This window comes from Urocampus carinirostris, chromosome 4 (genome assembly GCF_059441175.1).
Source record: "Urocampus carinirostris isolate Australia breed hairy pipefish chromosome 4, RoL_Ucar_1.0, whole genome shotgun sequence".
NCBI classification, from domain to species: domain Eukaryota; kingdom Metazoa; phylum Chordata; class Actinopteri; order Syngnathiformes; family Syngnathidae; genus Urocampus; species Urocampus carinirostris.
Window position 1 is genome coordinate 3,929,523 of NC_142352.1, and position 21,757 is coordinate 3,951,279.

Sequence of the window (21,757 nt, forward strand, 5' to 3'; positions counted from 1 at the left end):
ATTAAAAATAATGTAAATCGTTTTAATCCGTTCCAACACCCTGAATGTTTACCTTGAATGTTTAACGTAAACATAAAGCTAACCCAGGCTAATCTTACGTTCGCGTTATCGTAATAGAATAGAAAAGAATAGAATAGAATAGAATATGCCTTTATTGTCATTGTTACAACATGGGATATGCTGTGACAACGAAATTGGACACATTTACAGTGAGGATAAGGAAACAAAGAGATAAAGGAACAAGAACTAACTAACTGTCTTTTTTCAAGTTAGCTAACAACCACATGGAGAAAATGTTAGCTAATTATGGCTGTCACGGTTGCCCAATTGGGCCGGGTCAACAAGTGGTGAGCGGTTCATTAGAAAGGGGGCTGCGTCCCAACACCCTGAATGCTGGGCCCCGTTCCAACACCCTGAATGTTTACCTTTGAATGTTTAACGTAAACATGAAGCTAACCCAGGCTAATCGTACGTTCGCGTTATCGTAATCTTCCGTACGAAAGATTACGCTAACACAAACGTGTAAAAATTAATAAAAAGGATAAAGAAAAGAATTATGCATAGGATTTCTTACCTTTATGGTGGTCAGCAGAAGGCGCAGGCAAGATCAGACACTCGCACACCTCCTTCATATTTTGCTATTATTTCTTTCTTAAATGCAATAGTTGTACGCACTACTTTTTTTTTTTCACCTGTAGCAACTTTGCTGCTTGCACTGACTTTCTTCGGAGGCATAATAAGGGGCTAAAACACTTTGTACACCTACTGTATTTTAAAAGCGAAAGCAAAAGGAAGCTCGTCCGCACGCGATAACAGTTGGTCACAAAAAGAGCCATCTACACCCGTACGGCGCTCAGCATCGCGCCCTAGCGTACGCACTCACACATTACCGGCGTTCGAACTCCGATTTTTTGACCTAACAGCGAGGCAAAAATTGCTTGAAATTTTTGGTCGGACTCCGATTTGTTCGAACTGAGAGGCGTTCGAAAATCCAGGTTCCACTGTATTGGACTATCTGAAGCTTTTTTGTAATAATAAATAACACAGTTACAACTGTCCACTAGCAGTGTGACAACTGTACCCGGTACTGGGTACGATTGTAACACTGTGTACTTCTTTGAGAGACTGTCCCAGACTTTAGAAGCTACTTAGCACTCTACCGTTGTTGTCTACTTGTGTAAAGCAAATTAATGTACCATGTATAAAAGATTGAAGTATAGTACTAGTACATTTTTAACATTGTTTTCACAATTTTTGTTCGCCAGGTCAGATTCAAAAGCCTAACGAGCTGTATGGAGCCCCCCGGGCTGCCGTTTGCCCATGGCTGATAGAAGATAAGGCCTTCTTTCGGAAACCTCATTGGAAAAAAACAAAACAGAAGTTCACAAATTGATTTTAAATATTGCAGTTATATTATATCTAAATGATGAGTTGAGAAGTAATCAGTGTCTGAAACTCATGACAGGAAGTTACTGGACGCCAGGGCAGACAACTCTGAAAAGTTGCCTGCCCAGCCATAAAGTTGCCTGCCCCATTTTTCACAACTTGAAACACAATAAGACGACTCATCGCAAAAAAAACATTGTTGCAAAGTATTAAGGATTGATAATCAGAATTTATAACCGAACAACACTTTAAAATTAAGTTTATTATAAATCTACTTGTGACATTCATTCTATGTATATGACATCGCTGTTTCCATCTGCCATCAGTATGTACCTGTATTTACTCATCTTCATTCATGCAATGTTTGCGTTGCGTCGTCTGCTAAAAGCCACGTGAACTCCTCTTTCCACGATGCTTTTAATGTACGTTTACGTTTTGGAGCGTCATCAATTTTGTTAGCTTCTTTTGAATCTTTCTTCTGGGGATGAGGTTTTGGCTTGATTCCTAACCACTTATCCATTTTTCTTGTGTTCTCTGTGCATCTACTTTGGAAAATGATATGCAAATGCACGACCTTATAAAGCTCGGGAAAGTCCGGAGGCACAAAGTTATCCGATGCAGGCTTCTGATAGGATATGTATGCAAATTGCCAAATAAACCGAAATCCCGAAATTTCCAAACCGAACAAAGATTTCGAAATCGGAATAAAGCAAACGTTCGATTTGCAAAAATATTTTTTTTTTTCTTTCTTGAAAAAGTTGTCGGCCACCTGGGCGGAGATGTTTTGTAAGTTGTACGCCCGACGTAAAAGATGCACGCTCCGGGCGTCCGGGCAGACGTTATTTCACACACTGCTCCAATAAATGATACTTAGCCTGTAAGAAAGTCTGACGTTGTTTCGAGTAGCGATAAGAGTAAAGCAAAAATGCATAAGCATTGTTAAGAGTTTATTTACAAATCCTCATATTTATTCTGAATAGTAGGGACACAAATTTTTACACGACCTCACAAGGCAATTTAATCAATTCCTTAAACTAGTTATCATTGTAAAACTTAACAATCCCCACACGGCCTGACTTGGCACAGGACTGAGACTTGGTACCAACCATACACTCATCTTTTGTCCATTTTTTCTAACATAAATTTTACGTACTCCAGTGTGTGACAACCAGGGTTGGGTAGGGTTACTTTAACTGGATTACTTTCAATTACTTTTGGATTGCTTCACTACCAAATATTCTAATAAAAGACAAAATAAACTAAATATGAATAAAACTATGACTCACAACACGTGGTAAGCTTTCTCTCCTGGCTTTGATCTCCGGCAAAACTAACATTAAATGCGACAGAAACAAACGGAAAATAAATCCAAACAGCTTGCCAGCATTATTTTTGCCGTTCCATGTATTCCGTTACTCCCCAAGCCTGCACAAAATTGAGTCATTTTATGTGAATTTTTATTCCCGGCACAAATTGAATACACAAAGTTACTGGTATAATTTTGGATGAGTTCTGTGTTACTAACGCATGTCATATGCTAACCTTTATGATGAGTTTAAGGACCTATAAGGATCCTTTGTAGTCCTGGTGTAAGTTTCTAACCTCAGGTATGTCATGCAAGCAGAAGTCAACAGGAGACTCTCAGACTTGTGATCTGGTCAATGAAGGGTTTGGTGTCAGAAGAGACCATTTTTAAAAAATATATATATTCTGGTACTATGCATTGCTGAGATTGTGCTGTTGCGACTAATAAATAAAGCATATTTGGTATTGGAGTAATCCAAAAGTCATTGAAAGTAATCCAGTTAAAGTAACCCTACCCAACCCTGGTGACAACTATTACATACACTCAATCAGTGCTAACTTTGCAGTCGCTCAAACATTGACTGTAGCCTTCAACCAGGAGAAGATGTCATCAGGTGGTGTCCAACTGTCACTGGGCGTTTCGACCCTAAACCACAACACCCTCGAGTTGGCGGGCCGGCAGTGATGGCCAGTCACTGCCCATCTTCTCCTGGTCCCCAGCTGAACTCCACTCTCCTAATCCAGAACCAGCAAGAGGCTCTATCCGCGGCTTCCCCCACGCTATGGGCAGCTGCCTTCATCTCCCTTCCACTCATTCCCAGAGCTGTCCCATACAGACTGTGCTGGGAAGCCCCTGCACCCTTCCTCCACTGGGAATATCCAGGTCTCCCATCCCTTGTCCCTGCACTGTTGGACCAGTTCTTGATATTTGACGTTTTTCCTTTTCATGGGCTTCGCTGCATCCATCTTTCCACGGTACAGTTAGCTCAATCAGGATGCATTTTTGAGCCTCTTCTAACCAAATCACGATGTCTGGCCTCAAGAAAGGTTGGACTACCTGGGTAAAGTATAATTTCCTTCCCAGGTCTACCCTCATCTGCCATTCCGGATGCTGTTTCCAGGAGGCTCTTCTTGGTCTTCTTGAAGGATGCTGGTTTCTCCCCTTCCCTGATGAACTGGATGGAATGTGTTGGACTAGGTTAAGGTTGGTGCTTATTCCGCTTTTCCTGCTCCAAGATGTAAGCCAGTGCACCGAGGACCTTGTCTTGGCGCCAGCAGTATCTGCCCTGGCTAAGAGCAGTCTGTATCAGTTGGATATTAAATTTTTCTTCTGTATCTGTTGAGTTCAGAAGGGGTACTTTACAAGGTACTCGTTTAAAATGATCTCTATCCATACCACATGCTTTGCAGGTGACCCACAACAGAAGTCTTTAATAGAAGAGACATTTTGTATTCAAGTCAATCCTATAAAATCAGCCCTTACACTTTTGATCCATTGGTGAAACTCTTCTTCTGCATTTCTGTCTTTATTACACTGCCCTCCCCCTGGCAAAAAATCACACATTATAAGCAGTGTTTTGATTTACGAGCATGTTCATGGAATGTATTAAAACATCTCAAATCAAGGCACTATTGTCTCATCCTCTTAAGATCGCTTGCTTAGGCTTTTACCTTTTTTTGCATTGAAAAACAAATTGACCAATCAAATCACACTCTTATATCCTTAATGCCTTTTGTTCCGTAATGTAATGAGTTGTTGCCAAAATGAATGTGCCAAAATACGTTGATCAAAAAAGTTGATCAAATGCGAGGCTTTTCCGAGGTGGGCTTCTGCTGCAGCTCGTGAGGCACTTGACTCTGAAAAACAGGCTGAAGGAACAAGCCGAGGGTGCCCACCACGCAGACAATGACGAAGATCCAGAGGAACATACGATCCACCACCATTGCCACGTACTTCCAGTCTTCTATCACCTGCAAGCATAAACAGGAATCCATTGATGGGGTAAGGGCTTAACAGCTAAAACTAGCGTTTTCTTCTATCTACCGGTAAATCTCTTGTTTATTGGAGTTAATGGGGATGAGGAGCCCGGTGATATGTGAAAAGCCGTAAAGTAGACCCCCCATTTTTGACATTCGCTCTGCCGGCCCCTGCTCACAGCAATAGTCTACCAGGGATGATGGATTGCAGTCACACAGATTCAGTTGATTTTGTCTAAAGGTACCTCGAAAAAAAGAGCCGCTATGCATGACACAAATTTGCTCTCTCTGTCTCAGCTCTCAGGATTAGACGACAGGGGATAAGGGATCGCGTCCAAAACAGTGCAGTTCATTTTAAGATAGACACAATGGTAAGCATCAGAATTCTGAACCAAAAAGTACTCTGCCAGCCCCAGCCATCAGCTAAGTCAACCAGGGATAATGGATAATGCCACAAGCAGGCATTTCACTTTAGGCGGGCCAGAACAGAAACGTGCCTTCTGCTGGTCCCTACCCGCAGCAATATGGGATTACGGATAATCGTTTGCGGTTGTACGGGTGCAGTTCATCTTTTGGTGGACAAAATGGCAAAAATGAACAGAATTTTTGTTAAATATTTTTTAGCTTTTAAAAGGAATATTTTTTAACCCGCAATGTGGCTGCCGAGAACGAAGCGCAAAATAGCGAGGGATTACCCTATGCCAAAAATTAGCAACTTGTTCTAAGCGGTAAAAAAATGCCACAATCTTCTAAGGAGTATTTTGATGGCTAATAGTTATAATATTGTAATAATTATCATGGGTGGTTTGAATAAACATGTGACTTAACAGACCTTTCCTCCCTCAACCGTTTTACGGTCGGAGTGAATCTCAAAGAGCCAAGAAGAGATCAGCAGGTTCGAGAGGGTTCTCCATTCGGGCCCCGGTGCTGTGGAATGCTTATCCCCCTGAGATTCGATCTGGAACTGTTCAAATCTAGTCTTAAAACACACTTCTATTCTATAGCATATGAATAACCTATATTTGATGTTGACAATATCTGTGTATTATTTGTTATTGCAACATCCATTGCAGCCTGGTCATCCTGGAAGGGGGATTACCTCATGTGCGGTCCCTTCTCAAGGTTCCTTAATTTTCTTCATGTTGAGGTTTTTGAGTTTTTCCTTGCCCTCATGTAGGTTTTAGATCAGGGGATGGTATCATAATAGTCTGTGATTTGCAATCATCTGTGGTCTGTCCAGCCCTTTGAGACTTTTTGTGATTAAGGGCTATACAAATAAACATGACTTGACTTGACTGATAAGCAGGGTCTAGGTGTGTTGCACCAAGGTGTAGTATGATAAACCTGACAAATCAAAAGGGGGAACGTATCATGAAGTGTACAACAGATGGCCAGTTTTATCTAAAGGGATGGCACACATAAGGTACATCCGCTATCAGCTATATAGTCAATAAAAAACTCATGGCCAGCAGGCGCGAGCCACTTTTCTGTCATGGCACCCAGCTGGTCCCGCCCCTTGACACCGGCTGAGACACATTGACTTGATTGCGTGTGGGATACTTAAGCGCTCCTTTTGGGACTGCCCGTTGCCAGACCATTGCTTAACTTGAGGAAAAACCTGTTCTTGCCCGTTTGTTCTGAGTAAATGCCTAGTTTGTGATTTAGATTGCCTTTAAGCCTGTTTTGTGAGTATTACCTAGTTTGAATTTTTGATTGCCCTTAAGCCTGTTTTGTTTTGTCTTTGGTCCCTGTGTGTTGGACAACTTTTATTTTCTAAATTAAAGTGACCGATTGTACACGCAAAATGAGTTCACACTTCCTGCCTCCTGGTCCGTTCCCTGACACTTTTCTGCGACATGATCGAACATTAGCTTCAATTGAGCTGAGTCCATTAAACCTTCGTTATCTAAAGCCAGCATGTCCACTTTCCACCTGACCAACACATTACCGTATACTAAACCACTGGCGTCTTTAGTTTCGCTAAACTACCATTATCGCCTTCTGACAAAAAGGAACATCGATACATGAGCCACAAAAAATGTTACTTAACCCATGCGCAAATCACGTATGGTTTTTCAACTTACCAATGTGTAAAACACACAAAAAATTGAGTTTCATCGCGCTTTTAACACAGTTCCTGTGACTTTAAATGAGGCCTGAACTCATCATTCATGTTGAAACTAGATCTATGCTGAGATGTTACTTCATCGTCCATTGCAAAGCAGTACTGAACCTATTGTAATGGCTGAAGTTGGTTGTCATGATTACTAACTCTGATCACCTGGAGCAATCATGTGGGCACCTTCTGATTGGCTGGCACTTCTCTCTTAAGCGCGCTGCGCCCAGAGTTCAGTGTCAGAGTGTACATTTGTAACTCTGTGTGTTTCTCCTGATATCCCGTTCATTTAAGAACTCTGCTTACCCGTTTGTGCCTGCCTCCGATCCGACCTGTTTCCGTCCCACGCTTCGATCTCCTCTCCAGCCCCGGTAAACACGACCTGCCTGATTTCCGCTCTCCGATTGCTCACTCGATCCGAAGCTATCTCCCCGGCGCCGCTGCTGACGTCTGACCGCCATCAAGTCTCCAGCAAGCCCTGAACGCTTCCTTAATAAAAGAACTAAAACGAATGCTCTGGGGTCCACTGGTCTGTTCTGGTTTCGTGATATTGGTATTTTAAAACCTTAACAATACTATCTACCCTGGTCATATCCCTCGAGAGGGTTGACCGACAGCAAGACAACACATACCAAAATAAATTTAAAAAAAAGAAAATTAAAAAAAAAAAAGATAAAAAGGGAAAAAATAACGAAAAAAACACAGACAAAAATTTTGGGACCATGGCCAACGCAAATGCCCAAATACCCAAACAAGTTAAGCACCTCGGCAACCAAGTCGGTCATGCTTTCGTCCCTCCAGATGAAACAGGACACAAGAGAGCGCCATGTCACTCGGGTCAGGGTGACACAACTCACTCTTCTGTTCAACAGCAGGGCCCGACCGCTTTCACTGGTTTACCCCTGCCGCATCATACGGGTGCCCTGCCCATCCCTTAGAACGCGTCCAAACATCCCACTATCCTTTCACAACACCTCTCCACTCATTCCTATCACCAAAAAGAATACAGTGGAACCTCGGTTTTCGAACGCCTCTCAGTTCGAACAAATCGGAGTCTGACCAAAAATTTTGAGAAATTCTTGCTTCGTGTTCGGTCAAAAAATGCGAGGGTGCGATGCTGAGCGGCGTTTGGGTGTTTTAGCCCCTTATTATGCCTCTGAAGAAAGTCAGTGCAAGCAGCAAATTTGCTACAGGTAAAAAAAGAAAAGTAGTGCGTAAAACTATTGCATTTAAGAAAGAAATAATGGCAAAATATGAAGGAGGTGTGCGAGTCTCTGATCTTCCTAGGGAATACAGCATGGCTAAATCTACGATCAGTAAGATACTAAAGAATACGGAGGCTGTGAAATCTAGTGATGTGGCTAAGGAAGTGAGTGCTATAAGCAAGCAACGGCCGCAAGTTTTGGAAGAGGTTGAAAAACTTTTGATGATTTTCCTCTCCCCACCGTCCACCTGCGCCTTCTGCTGACCACCACAAAGGTAAGAAATCCTATTCATAATTCTTTTCTTTATCCTTTTTTTTATTTTTACACGTTCATGTTAGCGTAATCTTTCGTACGGAAGATTACGATAACGCGAACGGACGATTAGCCTGGGTTAGCTTTACGTTAAACATTCAAGGTAAACATTCAGGGTGTTGAAACAGATTAAAACGATTTACATTATTTTTAATGGGAAAAATGATTTCGGTAATCGAACAAATCGGTTTTCGAACAGGGTTCTGGGACGGATTATGGTCGAGAACCGAGGTTCCACTGTACAAAATTGATAAAAGATTGCGACATACACTTTGATCGTCGTCATCAGCCATCATGTGCTCAGCAACAAACCGCACCCCGTTCACCGCCTCTTGGACGTCAGGAGTCAAGTGTGAATTTCTTCTAAGGTGGAGATCTTGCGCCAAGGCAAAACCACTAGGAAGGCAATCCAAAGTCCTCAAACCACTCTTCTTGGTGGTGTGGTTAAGACCCAGCGGAGGTGTTGCACTTTTTTGACCTGGTGTGGAGAAAGCAGAGTCCGAAGGCAGAAAGGACGAAGACGCTTTTGGGAACGCCGCTTTGGATGCGACGGGGCAACTCAAACCCAGGATTGTCCTTTTTGATCTGAGGCATCGTTGTTGTTGAAGTTTCTCCCGTGTGGTGTTATCACCAGGGCGGCTCATGAACAGCAAAGCAGGAAGTTTGACAAGAAAGACCTCTTTGACCCAAGGGGGCATCGTGTGCGTGCTGGGGGAACGGTGATGGACATTGAGCACACACACGCTTGTGATGATAGAGAAGGTCACCAGGACCATGGTGAACATCAGGTATTTTCCGATCAGCGGCACATCCAGGGAGGTTGGGGGGACGATCTTAGAGATCAGGAGCAGGAAGACCGTGAGGGCCAACAGGACGGAAATGCAAAGGGTCATCTTTTCGCCGCAATCCGAGGGCAGGTAGAAGACCAGGATGGCTAGAGAAGTAATCAGCACACACGGAATGATAAGGTTGATTGTGTAGAAAAGCGGTTTCCTCTTGATGATGAAGTCGTACGTCACGTCCACGTACGTGGCGTCCAGTGGGTTGACAGTCCGACGGCCCGGTAGCGCCAAAATATCCCATTCGCCGCTGGGTGTGAAGTCGTCCATGCTGGCCACCTCCGTTTTCAAAATCAAATCGATCTCTGTGTGGTCGTAGGTCCAAGAGCGGAACTTGAGAGTGCAGTTTTGCTGGTCGAAGGGGAAATGCTTCACCTCGATCTTGCAGGCGCTCTTGTAGATGGCGGGGGGAAGCCAGTTAATGCTGCCGTTGGAGAGCACAATGACGTTGGTGAAGACCGTCACCTCATAAGTCCCGTCTGCACTATGGGAAGAAATGTCCATCATGTCAGGAATTCGGTGCCTCCAGTGGGCATGGTTACCGTAAATTCCGGACTATAAGCCGCTACTTTTTTCCCAAATGTTCAGCCCTGCGGCTTATTCAGTGAAGCGGCCAATTTATGTAATTTTTCTAACGGCCACCAGCAGCGCTGGAGTATAAAAAGTAAGATTAAGACCGGTAGAACATGTGCGCCAAGAAAGACTACAACATCTAAGTTTGAGCATACATTGTCTGTAAAATTAGACGCCCTTGATGGCGATAGTCATGAGGAGGAAGTTGAGGATGATCTACCTTGAATTTCAAAATTACGGGATGCTTTTTCTTGACAGGCACATTTTATTCATTGCAAGCATGATCCTACTAGCGTGTTAGTACCTTTCAAAGGCACGGTTTGGGTTATATTATTTTTATTAAAGCTTTGAAAACTCTCTCGGTGTACCGTCTTTCTTTGTAAATATGTGTAACCATGTATAATATGTATTTGCAACTGTATATTTTTGTAATGTATTTGTTTTAGAGATTTATTCTGTTATGTGTTCTACGGACAAACGCGGGCTGATGGGAAGTGGTGTAAAGCTGAGTTACCGGTAGCTCTGTCTGTTCTCGCAGCGGACAATAGTGGATATATATTTTCCCACCCTTAACTTTGGAAATATACATTTTGTTTCCTTGGATTACTTTCAACGGGACCCGGACTTTACAACTCTGCATCATACGTTAATTACGGGTATCATTTTACATTCATGATGCCGACTGGGTTCTAGTATTGTGTACTATCTATTTAGTAACAATCGTTGAACTTACAGCATAGTCTGAGGTAAACCTGTGATTGTCTCACAAATTTTGATGCGGGCGCTTATACACAGGTGCGGCTTGAGGAAGTACAACAGTGGACAATAACTTAAAAAGTGGTGGGTGCGGCTTATAATCAGGTGCGCTCTATAGTACGGATTTTACGGTAACTCTAATACATTTTCTAGCTTGTTTTATGTACTACTAACTTGTTATAGAGGACAATATCAGGCAACCAGACGTGTCTGGAGGGAATACGCAGCTTGTCGATTCCTTCGTACTTGGCGGGGTCCCATGATAACCTGTAGTCCACCCAATGCTGAATGGAAAAAAGTGGGTAAGTCGGACTTTGAGTTTGATAGGTTGTTCTCTTATACCTAGCCACCCTTTGTGCATCTTTTCTCTGCACTATCGTACTCCAGTGTTTAACAAATTTGCCCTCATATAGTTATTTATGTTTGTCTTGTTTACTCATGGTAGCACAGTTTTGCTATGGCTAGGGATGAGCACTCTGATAGTTTGTGGCAATAGCCGTCCTGGATTTGGCACTTATATGTTACAACGTGAACACTAGCGGCATTAGCAACTAGCTCTGCCGATTCAGCTCTAGCATAAAAGGCAAGCAGGGGTGTAACAGTCCAATACAAATTTGTCCCCAAGCGTCTGCACCGAATCGTGAAACCATAAGAAAGGATTTTCGGGATGAATACAAAAACTACTATACTCGTAGCGACTACTTGAAAAGCACAGCTATATCTTTGGTCAGTAGCACTAAAAGCTAGTATCGCCTACATGAATGCTGACTTGTCGACAAATGATGATTATCAATAAACGAAATAATATATTTGGGGGTTTTCTGTAACTGTAATTTTAATGGATTTCTCAACAGGTACTGCAGTGTGCGGTGCAGGACCACCAGGTTCTGCAACAGCTTTGTCCCCCTGGCCATTAGACTGTTAAATGGTCAATCACACACATGGTAAGCCTACACAGCTGCTAATCTGTACATCTGTTTTTTTTTTGTTTTTTGTTTTTTTCACTACTGGCAGTTCTCTTATACCTAGCCACTCCTTTGCACATCTGTTCTCCTCTGCACTATTGTACTCTAGTGTTAGTGTTATTGTATAGTGACTTGTATACCTGACTGCCCATTTTGCACATCTGGTTAGCTGCTCCTCTTGCACTCTTTGCACTATTGTATAATACTATACATAGCTATAATTATTCAATATATTATTAGTAGTTCAATACTCCAACTCAATACAACATTTTACTTATATCTGTAGATTCAAGGAAACTGTGCGGGTCAGATGTATCGACATTTCGTTCTGTATACACGTGAACAAGAATGACAATAAAGTATATCTGAATCTGAATCTGAATCCGAACAATAAAATAGTAAATGCATGCAGCTCTATTCCATGGAAAGGGAAAGATGTTTTTTTTCTTTTCTTTAATATGGAAGCAGAATTTAAAATATTACCACATAATGGTGCAATATAATTTGAGTGTCATTTCCTATTCACAATAATTATTTCTTATTATCTAAGTAAATACGTTTTCATGTTAAATCTTTTTAAGAAGTAAAACTGGTTTTAGGTGTATTAGACTCTAAAAGTAAGGAAAGAATAAATCAATGTAATTTGAACTTGCAAGGAGAACAGGGAGAGAATCCAAACCTCAGTTAAGAGATTCTCATCCGTTCTGAAGGCCCTCCCTTTTGTATTAAATCTCCTAGATTACAAAAGCATATGAGTCCTAAAGGGTGTTGTAATTAAACAAAAAGAACCTGATTGTCTGTTAGCGACAACAATGTTCATAACAGTTTATATTAGTCAAAAAAACGAACAACAGTGCACAATAATAATAACCGGCATTCTATGTAACCTCCTTTGTTGGTGTTCAATATAAAACTTGTCAAAAATATTAAGTGTCTTAAATGTATTGTTTTATTTTATTTGTCATGTCCTGCACGGTTGTCATGGCGCCCAGCTGGCCCCGCCCTTTGACACCGGCTGAGACGCATTTTACCGATCATTGTTTAACCTTGTTGAAAACCTGTTCATGCCTGTTTGATCTGAGTAATGCCTAGATTGTAATTTTGCCCGCCTTTGAGCCTGCTTTGTTTTGTTTTTGGTCCGTTTGTGTGTTGGACAACTTTTATTTCTCAATTAAAGTGACAGATCGTCTACGCAAATGAGTTCCAACTTCCTGATTCCCGGTTCGTTTCGTGACATTATTTTATTGTTTTTAAAATGCCCAGCTCTTCCTTACTCTAATGAGAGTAGTTACGCCAAAAAAAATGATGACAATTCATTGAATAGTTGATTAGTTCATACTTACTTGAGTGAGCCAGACATTGGTAGTCATGATCTGCTCCCTCTCGTTCTACAAATGACAGAAGTGAATTTTCAATAACGTATCAATCCTTTTTGTGTACCGTATTTTCACGACTATAAGGCGCACCTAAAAGCCTTTTTTTTTTTTAAAAGCTGACCCTGCGCCTTATAGTACAGTGCGCCTTATACATGGATCAATATTGAGTTGCAAGGTCTCGCAACTAAGGCAAGCAGCCGCCGACTAGATTTTCCCCCGAAGGCGAAGTAGTCCGCCGTGTATGCTGGGATATATATACCGGCGTTTCATTTCCTAACCAATGTGTCAATCATTATTTGAATCGGTCACCATTGGCTAAAGTCAGGTAGAGGAGGCGGGTCCTTTTTAGCATTTACAGGATCGCATAGGCTAAAGCGGGGCAAAACAAAGCCTGCAATTGGCCGAAAAAGATGTGAATCACATGTTTGGTTGCTCTACGGACTGGAGAAAACATTTTTTACGACGGTAGTCTGTGTTTGTAATTATGAGAATTATGGGGCTAAACAGACAGCTAGCAACAAGCAACGTCCATCAATGCAGATCCTTCTCGGCAGATTTTTCCTTATATTTGTCGGGATTATTGTGTGTTTTGCAGTGTGTAAATATTTTACACAGTTGGATTTACCATGGTTGCCTATTATTATTGAATGTGATGGCTGCAAGACGACTTTGGTGAGCTACCCGGTTTTATATTTTCCCAGTATCATGTTTCAGACTGATCTTGATGTTTCTGTGATGAGTCAATGTTTAAATTATATTTAATTCAGTGTTTATTGTCATATGCACAGTAAAGAACCATGTATCCCGGGACAGTGAAATTCTTTGCTGCCCACACAGTTGCCAGCGAAAAAGAAAATAGAAACTAAGAAATGGTTGGCATTTCCCTAACCCCTAGAGCTTAACCTACCCAGTGATATGAGGAATCACGCATTTGAGTGATCGGTGGTATCGTGCAGACACCGTGTCCGTACGTGTCTGGGACACGTATTTGCTTCTTTGCGAGCCGTTGGAATGTTAAAGGGTTTATAAGTTTGACTGAACTATCTGACTGTTTAGTTGACGTTCCCACTGTAGCATCTTATAGTACGGTGTGCCTTATGTATGAGAAATATAGGACGGAACACTATTTTTGGGGGGTGCGCCTTATAGTCGGGAAAATACGATATTTGTGTATTTGCACTACATAAACAAATACGTACAACGCTGATGAGCTGTGCCAGAGACACTTGCAGTTTGACTGTTACCCTCTCGTTAAGGTTCATCGCAGGGCGGATGAGCGGATTGTAGCGTTGTTCACCTAGCAGCCACTTGATGAGGCGCTCTTCTGAGTCGGCGCTACCACATCCTGGACAAAGCAAAGTGTAATTACACATCTGCAGCAGTAGGTGGCAGTAGCCCTCAAGGAACTACCGTAAATTCCGGACTATAGAGTGCACCTGATTTCAAGCCGCAGCCACCACATTTTAAGAGGATAACCGCTTTTGTACTTACACAAGCCGCACCTGTATATAAGCCGCATGCGCCCACATTAAAACATGTGACACAATCACAAAAGTAACCCAAGCCCGACTTAAAGTCCCGCGATTGTAACTGAATATAAAGTACACAGTCCAAAAACCACAGCCGGCAAAATTAACGGAAAATGATACCGGTACTTAAGGTTTGATGCAGACCTGCAGAGTCCGGGTCCCGTTGAAAGTACTCCAAGGAAAAAAAGTCTATATTTCCAAAGGTAAGGGTGGGAAAAATATATATCCACTATTGTCCGCTGCGTCCAAAAACACATCTCACCTTTACTCCACTTCCCGTCAGCCCCCGTTGTTTTCGCCCCTTCTTTTTGATTCGCCCGTGGAAAACATATCAGAATAAGTCTCTAAAATAAATACATTACAAATATATACAGTTGCAAATACATATTATACATGGTTACGCATATTTAAAAAGAAAGACGGTACACCGAGAGAGTTTTCAAAGCTTTAAAAATAATAATATAACTTTCATCCCAAACGGTGCCTTTGACAGGTAGCAACACGCTACTAGCAACACGGTCGCAACACAGTAAACGGGTTTGTACTGTAAAAATATACCGTACTTGTAAAAATCACAGTAAACCATCCTCATCTTCCTCCTTATAACTGACGCCATCAAAGTCATCTTCCTCAGTATCGGAAAGAAACTTTGTCATATAGACGTCGTCCCACGCTCCCTTATTCCAAAACACGCTAGCAACACGCTCGCAAAGTAAAGTTTACGTGCAATAGCTCTGTTTCCTTCTTTATCGGATTGCTCGATTGCTTTTAGCTTGAAATCTGCGTCATGCCTTTCTTTTTGCAATTTGCATAATGAGGGTAAGTTTACGCTAATTTAATTTGTGCACAAGCTAAGAAGTTGCAGTCTTCCTCGGCGCATATATTCCAGCGGTCTAAATCTTACCTTCTGTACTCGAGCGCCGCTGGCGGCCGTTAGAAAAATTACATAAATTGGCCGCATCACTGAATAAGCCGCAGGGTTGAAAGTTAGGGAAAAAAGTAGCGGCTTATAGTCCGGAATTTACGGTAGTTTTGTTGCTGCAATGGAGCCGTAATGTTTAAGTCCATTCCTCAAACTTAACAAACTAAATTTTTACAGCTCTGCTCAAGTTGAAGTGTGGCGATAGCTCACTTCAGAAAGTCACCGAGGATGACCTTTCGGATAGAAAATATGGCGTGACGCACCAATGATTGCAACAGTGTTCCCCTCCCAGACTTTGAAATGGCTTTTTTGTTGTTGCTGAGACACACTGTGCAAGTCATTAGCAGGATAGCGGCGCCAGGGACGCTGGCGAAACGAAGCCTTCTGGGTTCTGGCCGGGATGCCCAACTGTGATTTTGCTTCCCCTGCTGCTTCAATTAAACAAAGTCACCAATATTCTGGGGGCGTCACTATCAAACAAGGCAACAGGGGGTAAAAACCTGGCAGAAGATGCCGTGTGTAACACTGGGGCTTTTTCTTTCCATGTGTGGATTGAACGTAAAGTCCAACATGTTTACTAAAAAGTAGGGGTGCAATTGAAAGCCTAATATCAAGCCTAAACCTTAGTTTGAAGCCTAAACTAGAAACCCTAAAAATGCCTTAAAACCCTCGTAGCAAGTCAAGTCATGTTTATTTGTATAGCCCTTTTTCACAAGGTGTCTCAGAGGGCTGCAGGATGGAAGAAAGAAAGAGAATAAAAGGGCAAGAGAGAACCAAAGACAGGACTGAAGGAAGGAAGAGAGAAAAAAGACAGGACGAAAGGAAGAGAGAAAGAAAGGACGAAAGGAAGAGAGAAATAAATCATTCAATGATTGAAAGTCCCTCAATATTTTCAGTTAAAGTTAATAAAGCTATTCTTTGTTGTAAGCTGGTCTATATTTATTTATTTTTTAAATTTCTTATATGTTAATGTCTGTAACTCCAAAATATTCATCTCATCAGCCGCACCGCTTATCCTTATTAGGGTCGCGGGGGGGCTGGAGCCCATCCCAGCCATCTCCGGGCAGTGGGCAGGGGACACCCTGAACTGGTTGCCAGCCAATCGCAGGGCACACAGGGACAGACAACTCACTCGCTCAGTCACACCTAGGGACAATTTGGACCGGCCAATTCACCTGAAATGCATGTCTTTGGGATGTGGGAGGAAACCGGAGAGCCCTGAGGAAACCCACGCAAGCACGGGGAGAACATACAAACTCCACACAGTAAGGCCGGTAGCTGGATTTGAACCCACGCAGGAGGTTCCCACGACCACAGAACTGTGTCGCACACGCGCTAACCACTGTGCTGCCGTGCTGCCCTCCAAAATATTGTACTTGCTAAATCCATTTTCTGGTTGAATTCACCATTGCAGCCGATATCAAGCTTCTTTTGTTGCGCGTGCAAGTATGTGAAATTCTTAAACCCTTCCTTTTTCTTCTTTTTGGGAGTTTGGGTTGGCATTTGGACTGTATTCGAAACAGTTTATTTTCTTACTTTCACCGTTTTCATCCTAGAATAAAATAAAAAGGCAGGCACTTGTCGATGTATTCAAATACAGTGGCGTGCGAAACTATTTGGCCCCCTTGAACTTTGTGACCTTTTGCCACATTTCAGACTTCAAACATCAAGATATAAAATTGTAATTTCTTGTGAAGCATCAACAATAAGTGGGACACACCTGAGACTGGGACGGAGATTTGTCTTCCAACAAAGACAATGATCCAAAACATAAAGCAAAAGCTACAATGGAATGGTTCACCAAAAAACATATCAAGGTGTTAGAACGGCCAAGTCAAAGTCCAGACCTCAATCCAATTGAAAATCTGTGGAAATAACTGAAAACTGCTGTTCACAAACACTTTCCATTCAACCTCACTAAGCTCGAGCTGGTTTGCAAGGAGGAATGGGCAAAAATATCAGTTTCTCGATGTGCAAAACTGATAGAGACACACCCCAAGCGACTCGCAACTGTCATCGCAGCAAAAGGTGGCGCTACAAAGTATTAACTTAATGGGGCTGAATCATTTTGCACACCCACTTTTTTGCTTTTTATTTGTTAAAAAAGTTTAAAATATCCAATAAAGTGTGTTCCACTTCATGATGTATCCCATTGATTGTGGATGCTTCACAAGAAATGACAGTTTTATATTTTAATGTTTGAAGTCTGAAATGTGGCAAAAGGTCACAAAGTTCAAGGGGGGCTAATAGTTTCGCAAGCCACTGTATTTGAACACATCGACAAGTGCCTGCATTTTTATTTTATTCTAGGATGAAAACGGTGAAAGTAAGAAAATAAACTGTTTCGAATACAGTCCAAATGCCAACCCATCTGTCTATCTTGTATTTAAATCCTCTACAATATTATTATTTATGTTATCATTATTACTGGCAGCACGGCGGCGCAGTGGTTAGCGCTTGTGCGGCACAGTTCATGTCATGGGAACCTGTTGTGGGTTCAAATCCAGCTCCAGACTTCCTGTGCGGAGTTTGTATGTTCTCCCCGTGCTTGCGTGGGTTTCCTCCGGGCACTCTGGTTTCCTCCCACATTCCAAAAACATGCATTTCAGGTGAATTGGCCGGTCCAAATTGTCCCTAGGTGTGAATGAGCGAATGAGTTGTCTGTCCCTGTGTGCCCTGCGATTGGCTGGCAACCAGTTCAGGGTGTCCCCTGCCCACTGCCCGGAGATGGCTGGGATGGGCTCCAGCCCCCCCACCCCCCCGCGACCCTAATGAGGATAAGCGGTACGGCTAATGAGATGAGATGAGATGAGATCATTATTACTCATTGGCTATATTAAAGAAATGTTCTCTAGAGTTAAACGTAATAAGTTATTTGCTGATTTAAGTGTAATACTTGCAACACTGTTGTTGGTTACTATGAGGGAAGATCATTTGACTGAGAATCAACCAATTTAACTTTTTGATTTGAAAAATAATGATATTAAGGTTCAGTACAAAACGTTAGACACCAGTGACAGTTTTGTTTTTTGGGGGTTTAAAAAATGTTTGGCTCTAATTCAGTAAAGGTCATGATATCCACAGTATGGATTACATGTCATCACTGTCATGTAAAAATATATTTTCGGGTGAGGAATGAAAAACACTGTTATTTCACCCCCAACTGAATTTTGGATCTGTTTGTTTTGTTTATATCAAAACAACGATAAGTTGAATATTATTATTATATATTATTTCGAACATTATAAAATAAAAACAGGACAAAAACAATGCCTCAACAACAAAAACAATGTTAACATAACATGTTCGAAAAGGGGTACATAAGTCAGATATCAATAATTATAATAATAATAATAGTCACATATTTTAGACACTAATCATCGTAGTACCCAACTATTAACGTTATAATACTACTAGTCACTAAATATCATTGTGACACCAATGATAATAACAACAGTACCAATAATAACGGTTATGATATCGTAATAGTAACAATAACAACAAGGTTAACTATAGTTGTAGACGCACTATTTCCAATCTATAGTATCTTATACGCCATTTTCTTCATCTCTGTATTCTGCCAGTAATGTCTTTTGGATTTATATTTAAACACGTGAATAGTTGGACATTGTTTGATCTCGGCTTGTAAATTGTTCCAAAGTTTGACTCCGCACACAGACACGCACATACTTTTCCTGGTGGTTCTCACCTTTGGGATTTTGAATTTACTACAGCCCCTTAAGTTATAACCTCTTTCCGAGTGAATAATTCTTTGATGTTTTCTGGTACTATGCTTTTGTTGACCTTGAATAGCATTTGTGAAGTGAAAATTTTTACTAAAACACGTAATTTTAATCAATTGGACTGTAGGAATAAAATATTGGTATGATCCCGATATCCTACCTTGTGTATGGTTGTAATTGCACGTTTTTGGAGGATAAAACGGGGTTGTAGTGAACTTTTGTATTTATTGCCCCAGACTTCTGTATGGCAGAACTAGAGAACAATATAGTAAATACAATGCATTATAGTTTAAAAGGAATTTGGCTGTATTAATTATTGAAATGCTTTTAGATACCTTAGTTTGTACGTGTCTGGTGTGTGTTTTCCAGCTTGATCCCTAAAAACGTAATTTTTGGATATTGACTAAACTCTGGACAATATTCACAGGTACTCTTTAAAAAAACTATGACGAATCATTGTTTTTTTTTTCGAGAACTACCATAAATTAATATATATATTTTTTTTATTCACTTGACAACGACGATTTGCACGAGTACTGTATACTGTACTGAGTAATATTTAGGGAATGGTTGGGTAGGGTTACTTTAACTTGATTATTTTCAATGACTTTTGGATGACTCCAATACCAAATATGATCATAAAAGACAAAAGAAACTAAATATGAATAAAATGATAACTCACAACACGTAGTAAGCTTTCTCTCCTGGCTTTGATCTCTTCGATCTCCGGCAAAACGAACATAAAATGCGACAGAAACAAAATAAAAAATAAATCCAAACAGCTTGCCAACATCATTTTTGCCGTTCCATGTATTCCGGTACTCCCCAAGCTTGCACAAAATGTAGTCATTTTATTCATATTTAGTTTCTTTTGTCTTTTATTAGCATATTTGGTATTGGAGTAATCCAAAAGTAATTGAAAGTAATCCAGTTAAAGTAACCCTACTCAACCCTGAATTTGGGGGATTTAATAATAATGTAGTAAACTCTACATCCTCTACAAATGGGTTTAAAATTTAAAATCTTACCGTGCATTAAAGTGAGGACACAAGCGACAATAGCGAGCGCAGTCGTCATTTTCCCGGTACCATGTGATCAGCGGGACGAGCGAGCAGACGAAGCCTCAGAGCGACGCTCCTTCCCCCGCAGAGGACGCCGGTAGCTCCCGGTGCAGTGCCAGCGCAAAGCTCCTGTCGAAAAAACAAAATGGTTGCTCCGAAAAGTGTCTAAAATTACTTAACTTAAAACAGAATGACTCCAGGAAGAATGATTAGCGGTGCATACTTTAGCAGTTGTCCGTTCATTCGTCCGTCCTGCAACGGGACGCTCAAAAGACGTGTCCGCTCTTGGGGCGTCTCGGGCGGCTTGTGAGCGGCCAAGACCTGCCCAGTTTCTTTTTAACTTGCATGGAGCTTTTTGTTCTTTTTTTCTTCAAGATGAACAAATTATACTTTTGCAAGTTCTGTAGTGAAATTGATTGACTTCCGAAGTTGATTTTTAGCATAAAAACGTTTTTTCAAGGGCTCACGTTGGAAATGTTCAAGCTTTCTATTAAATAACGATTTTTCTGCACAAGCGCCATATTGTATAATTAGCTATTTAGGACAATTTGATCTGTGACATTTTTTTCAATTTACGTTTAGTTCTATACCAGTGGTGGGCAATCACTGGTCCATGGACCGGTACCTGGCCGTGGGTCACCTGGTACCAGGCCACACAGATGTGCTCCACATTTCCCAATAGCGGCCTTGTATTGCAACCATTTAAGACGCTAACCTGCTTATTGGGGGTATTAGGGGTTCAGTGTATTACCCAAGGACACTTCGACATGTAACACGGACGAGCCGGGATTCGAACTGGGATCCCAAGACGAGCGCTCTACCTCCTAAGCTACTGCCGCCCCCGAGAAAGAAACGTGTCTTACTGTTTTACCTTACCCCGGATTGGTAGGGTTACTTTAACTGGATTACTTTCAATTACTTTTGGATTACTCCAATACCAAATATGCTAATAAAATACAAAAGAAACTAAATATGAATAAAATTACAAAATTTTGTGCAGGCTTGGGGAGTAACGGAATACACGGAACGGCAAAAATGATGTTGGCAAGCTGTTTGGATTGATTTTCATTTTGTTTCTGTCGCATTTTATGTTCGTTTTGCCGGTGATCAAAGAGATCAAAGCCAAGAGAGAAAGCTTACCACGTGTTGTGAGTCATCATTTTATTCATATTTAGTTTCTTTTGTCTTTTATTAGCATATTTGGTATTGGAGTAATCCAAAAGCAATTGAAAGTAATCAAGTTAAAGTAACCCTACCCAACCCTGCTTTTACCATATTAATTTCTGTACACACGAATTTTTTACACAACAAAAACCTCAAAGTTTGGCTGCGCATTTTACGGAGATTTAAAGGTAGTAATGTACTGTGTCAAGACCAGATCGGAGACAGGACCCACTCGCGTAACGTTTTCACACTTTTATTGGGAAGAAGGGAAAGGATTGCACCCACAATCCGGAGATCGCTGGTGGCGGGGAGCAGGTTGCTCAGACGCGGAACTGGTATTTCCGTGGCGGGCAAAAGACGTGGTCGAGATCAAAACAGGTCGTAATCCGGGACGGGAGAGAAAACGTGGTCGAGATCCAAACAGATCGTAACAGGAGACAAACAGGAGCAAAAAAACGGCGAAAAAGGACTTGCCGTGTAAAAACAGAGATTCGCTGACGGACCGACAAAAGGGGACTGAAAGGACCG

General features: G+C 41.5%; 1 protein-coding gene across 1 annotated transcript; it reads right to left on the bottom strand.

Moving 5' to 3' along the window:
* Nucleotides 1-2,985: 2,985 nt before the first annotated feature.
* chrnb4 (cholinergic receptor, nicotinic, beta 4 (neuronal)) lies at nt 2,986-20,360 on the bottom strand. Its single transcript, XM_088333486.1, has 7 exons — nt 20,289-20,360; nt 20,033-20,194; nt 14,010-14,155; nt 12,778-12,822; nt 10,644-10,753; nt 8,571-9,624; nt 2,986-4,662 (listed from the first exon to the last, which is right to left on the bottom strand). Exons 2-7 carry the CDS (start codon nt 20,079-20,081, stop codon nt 4,492-4,494), a joined length of 1,575 nt encoding a protein of 524 aa, XP_088189612.1. The 5' UTR covers nt 20,082-20,194; nt 20,289-20,360; the 3' UTR covers nt 2,986-4,491.
* Nucleotides 20,361-21,757: the final 1,397 nt, after the last annotated feature.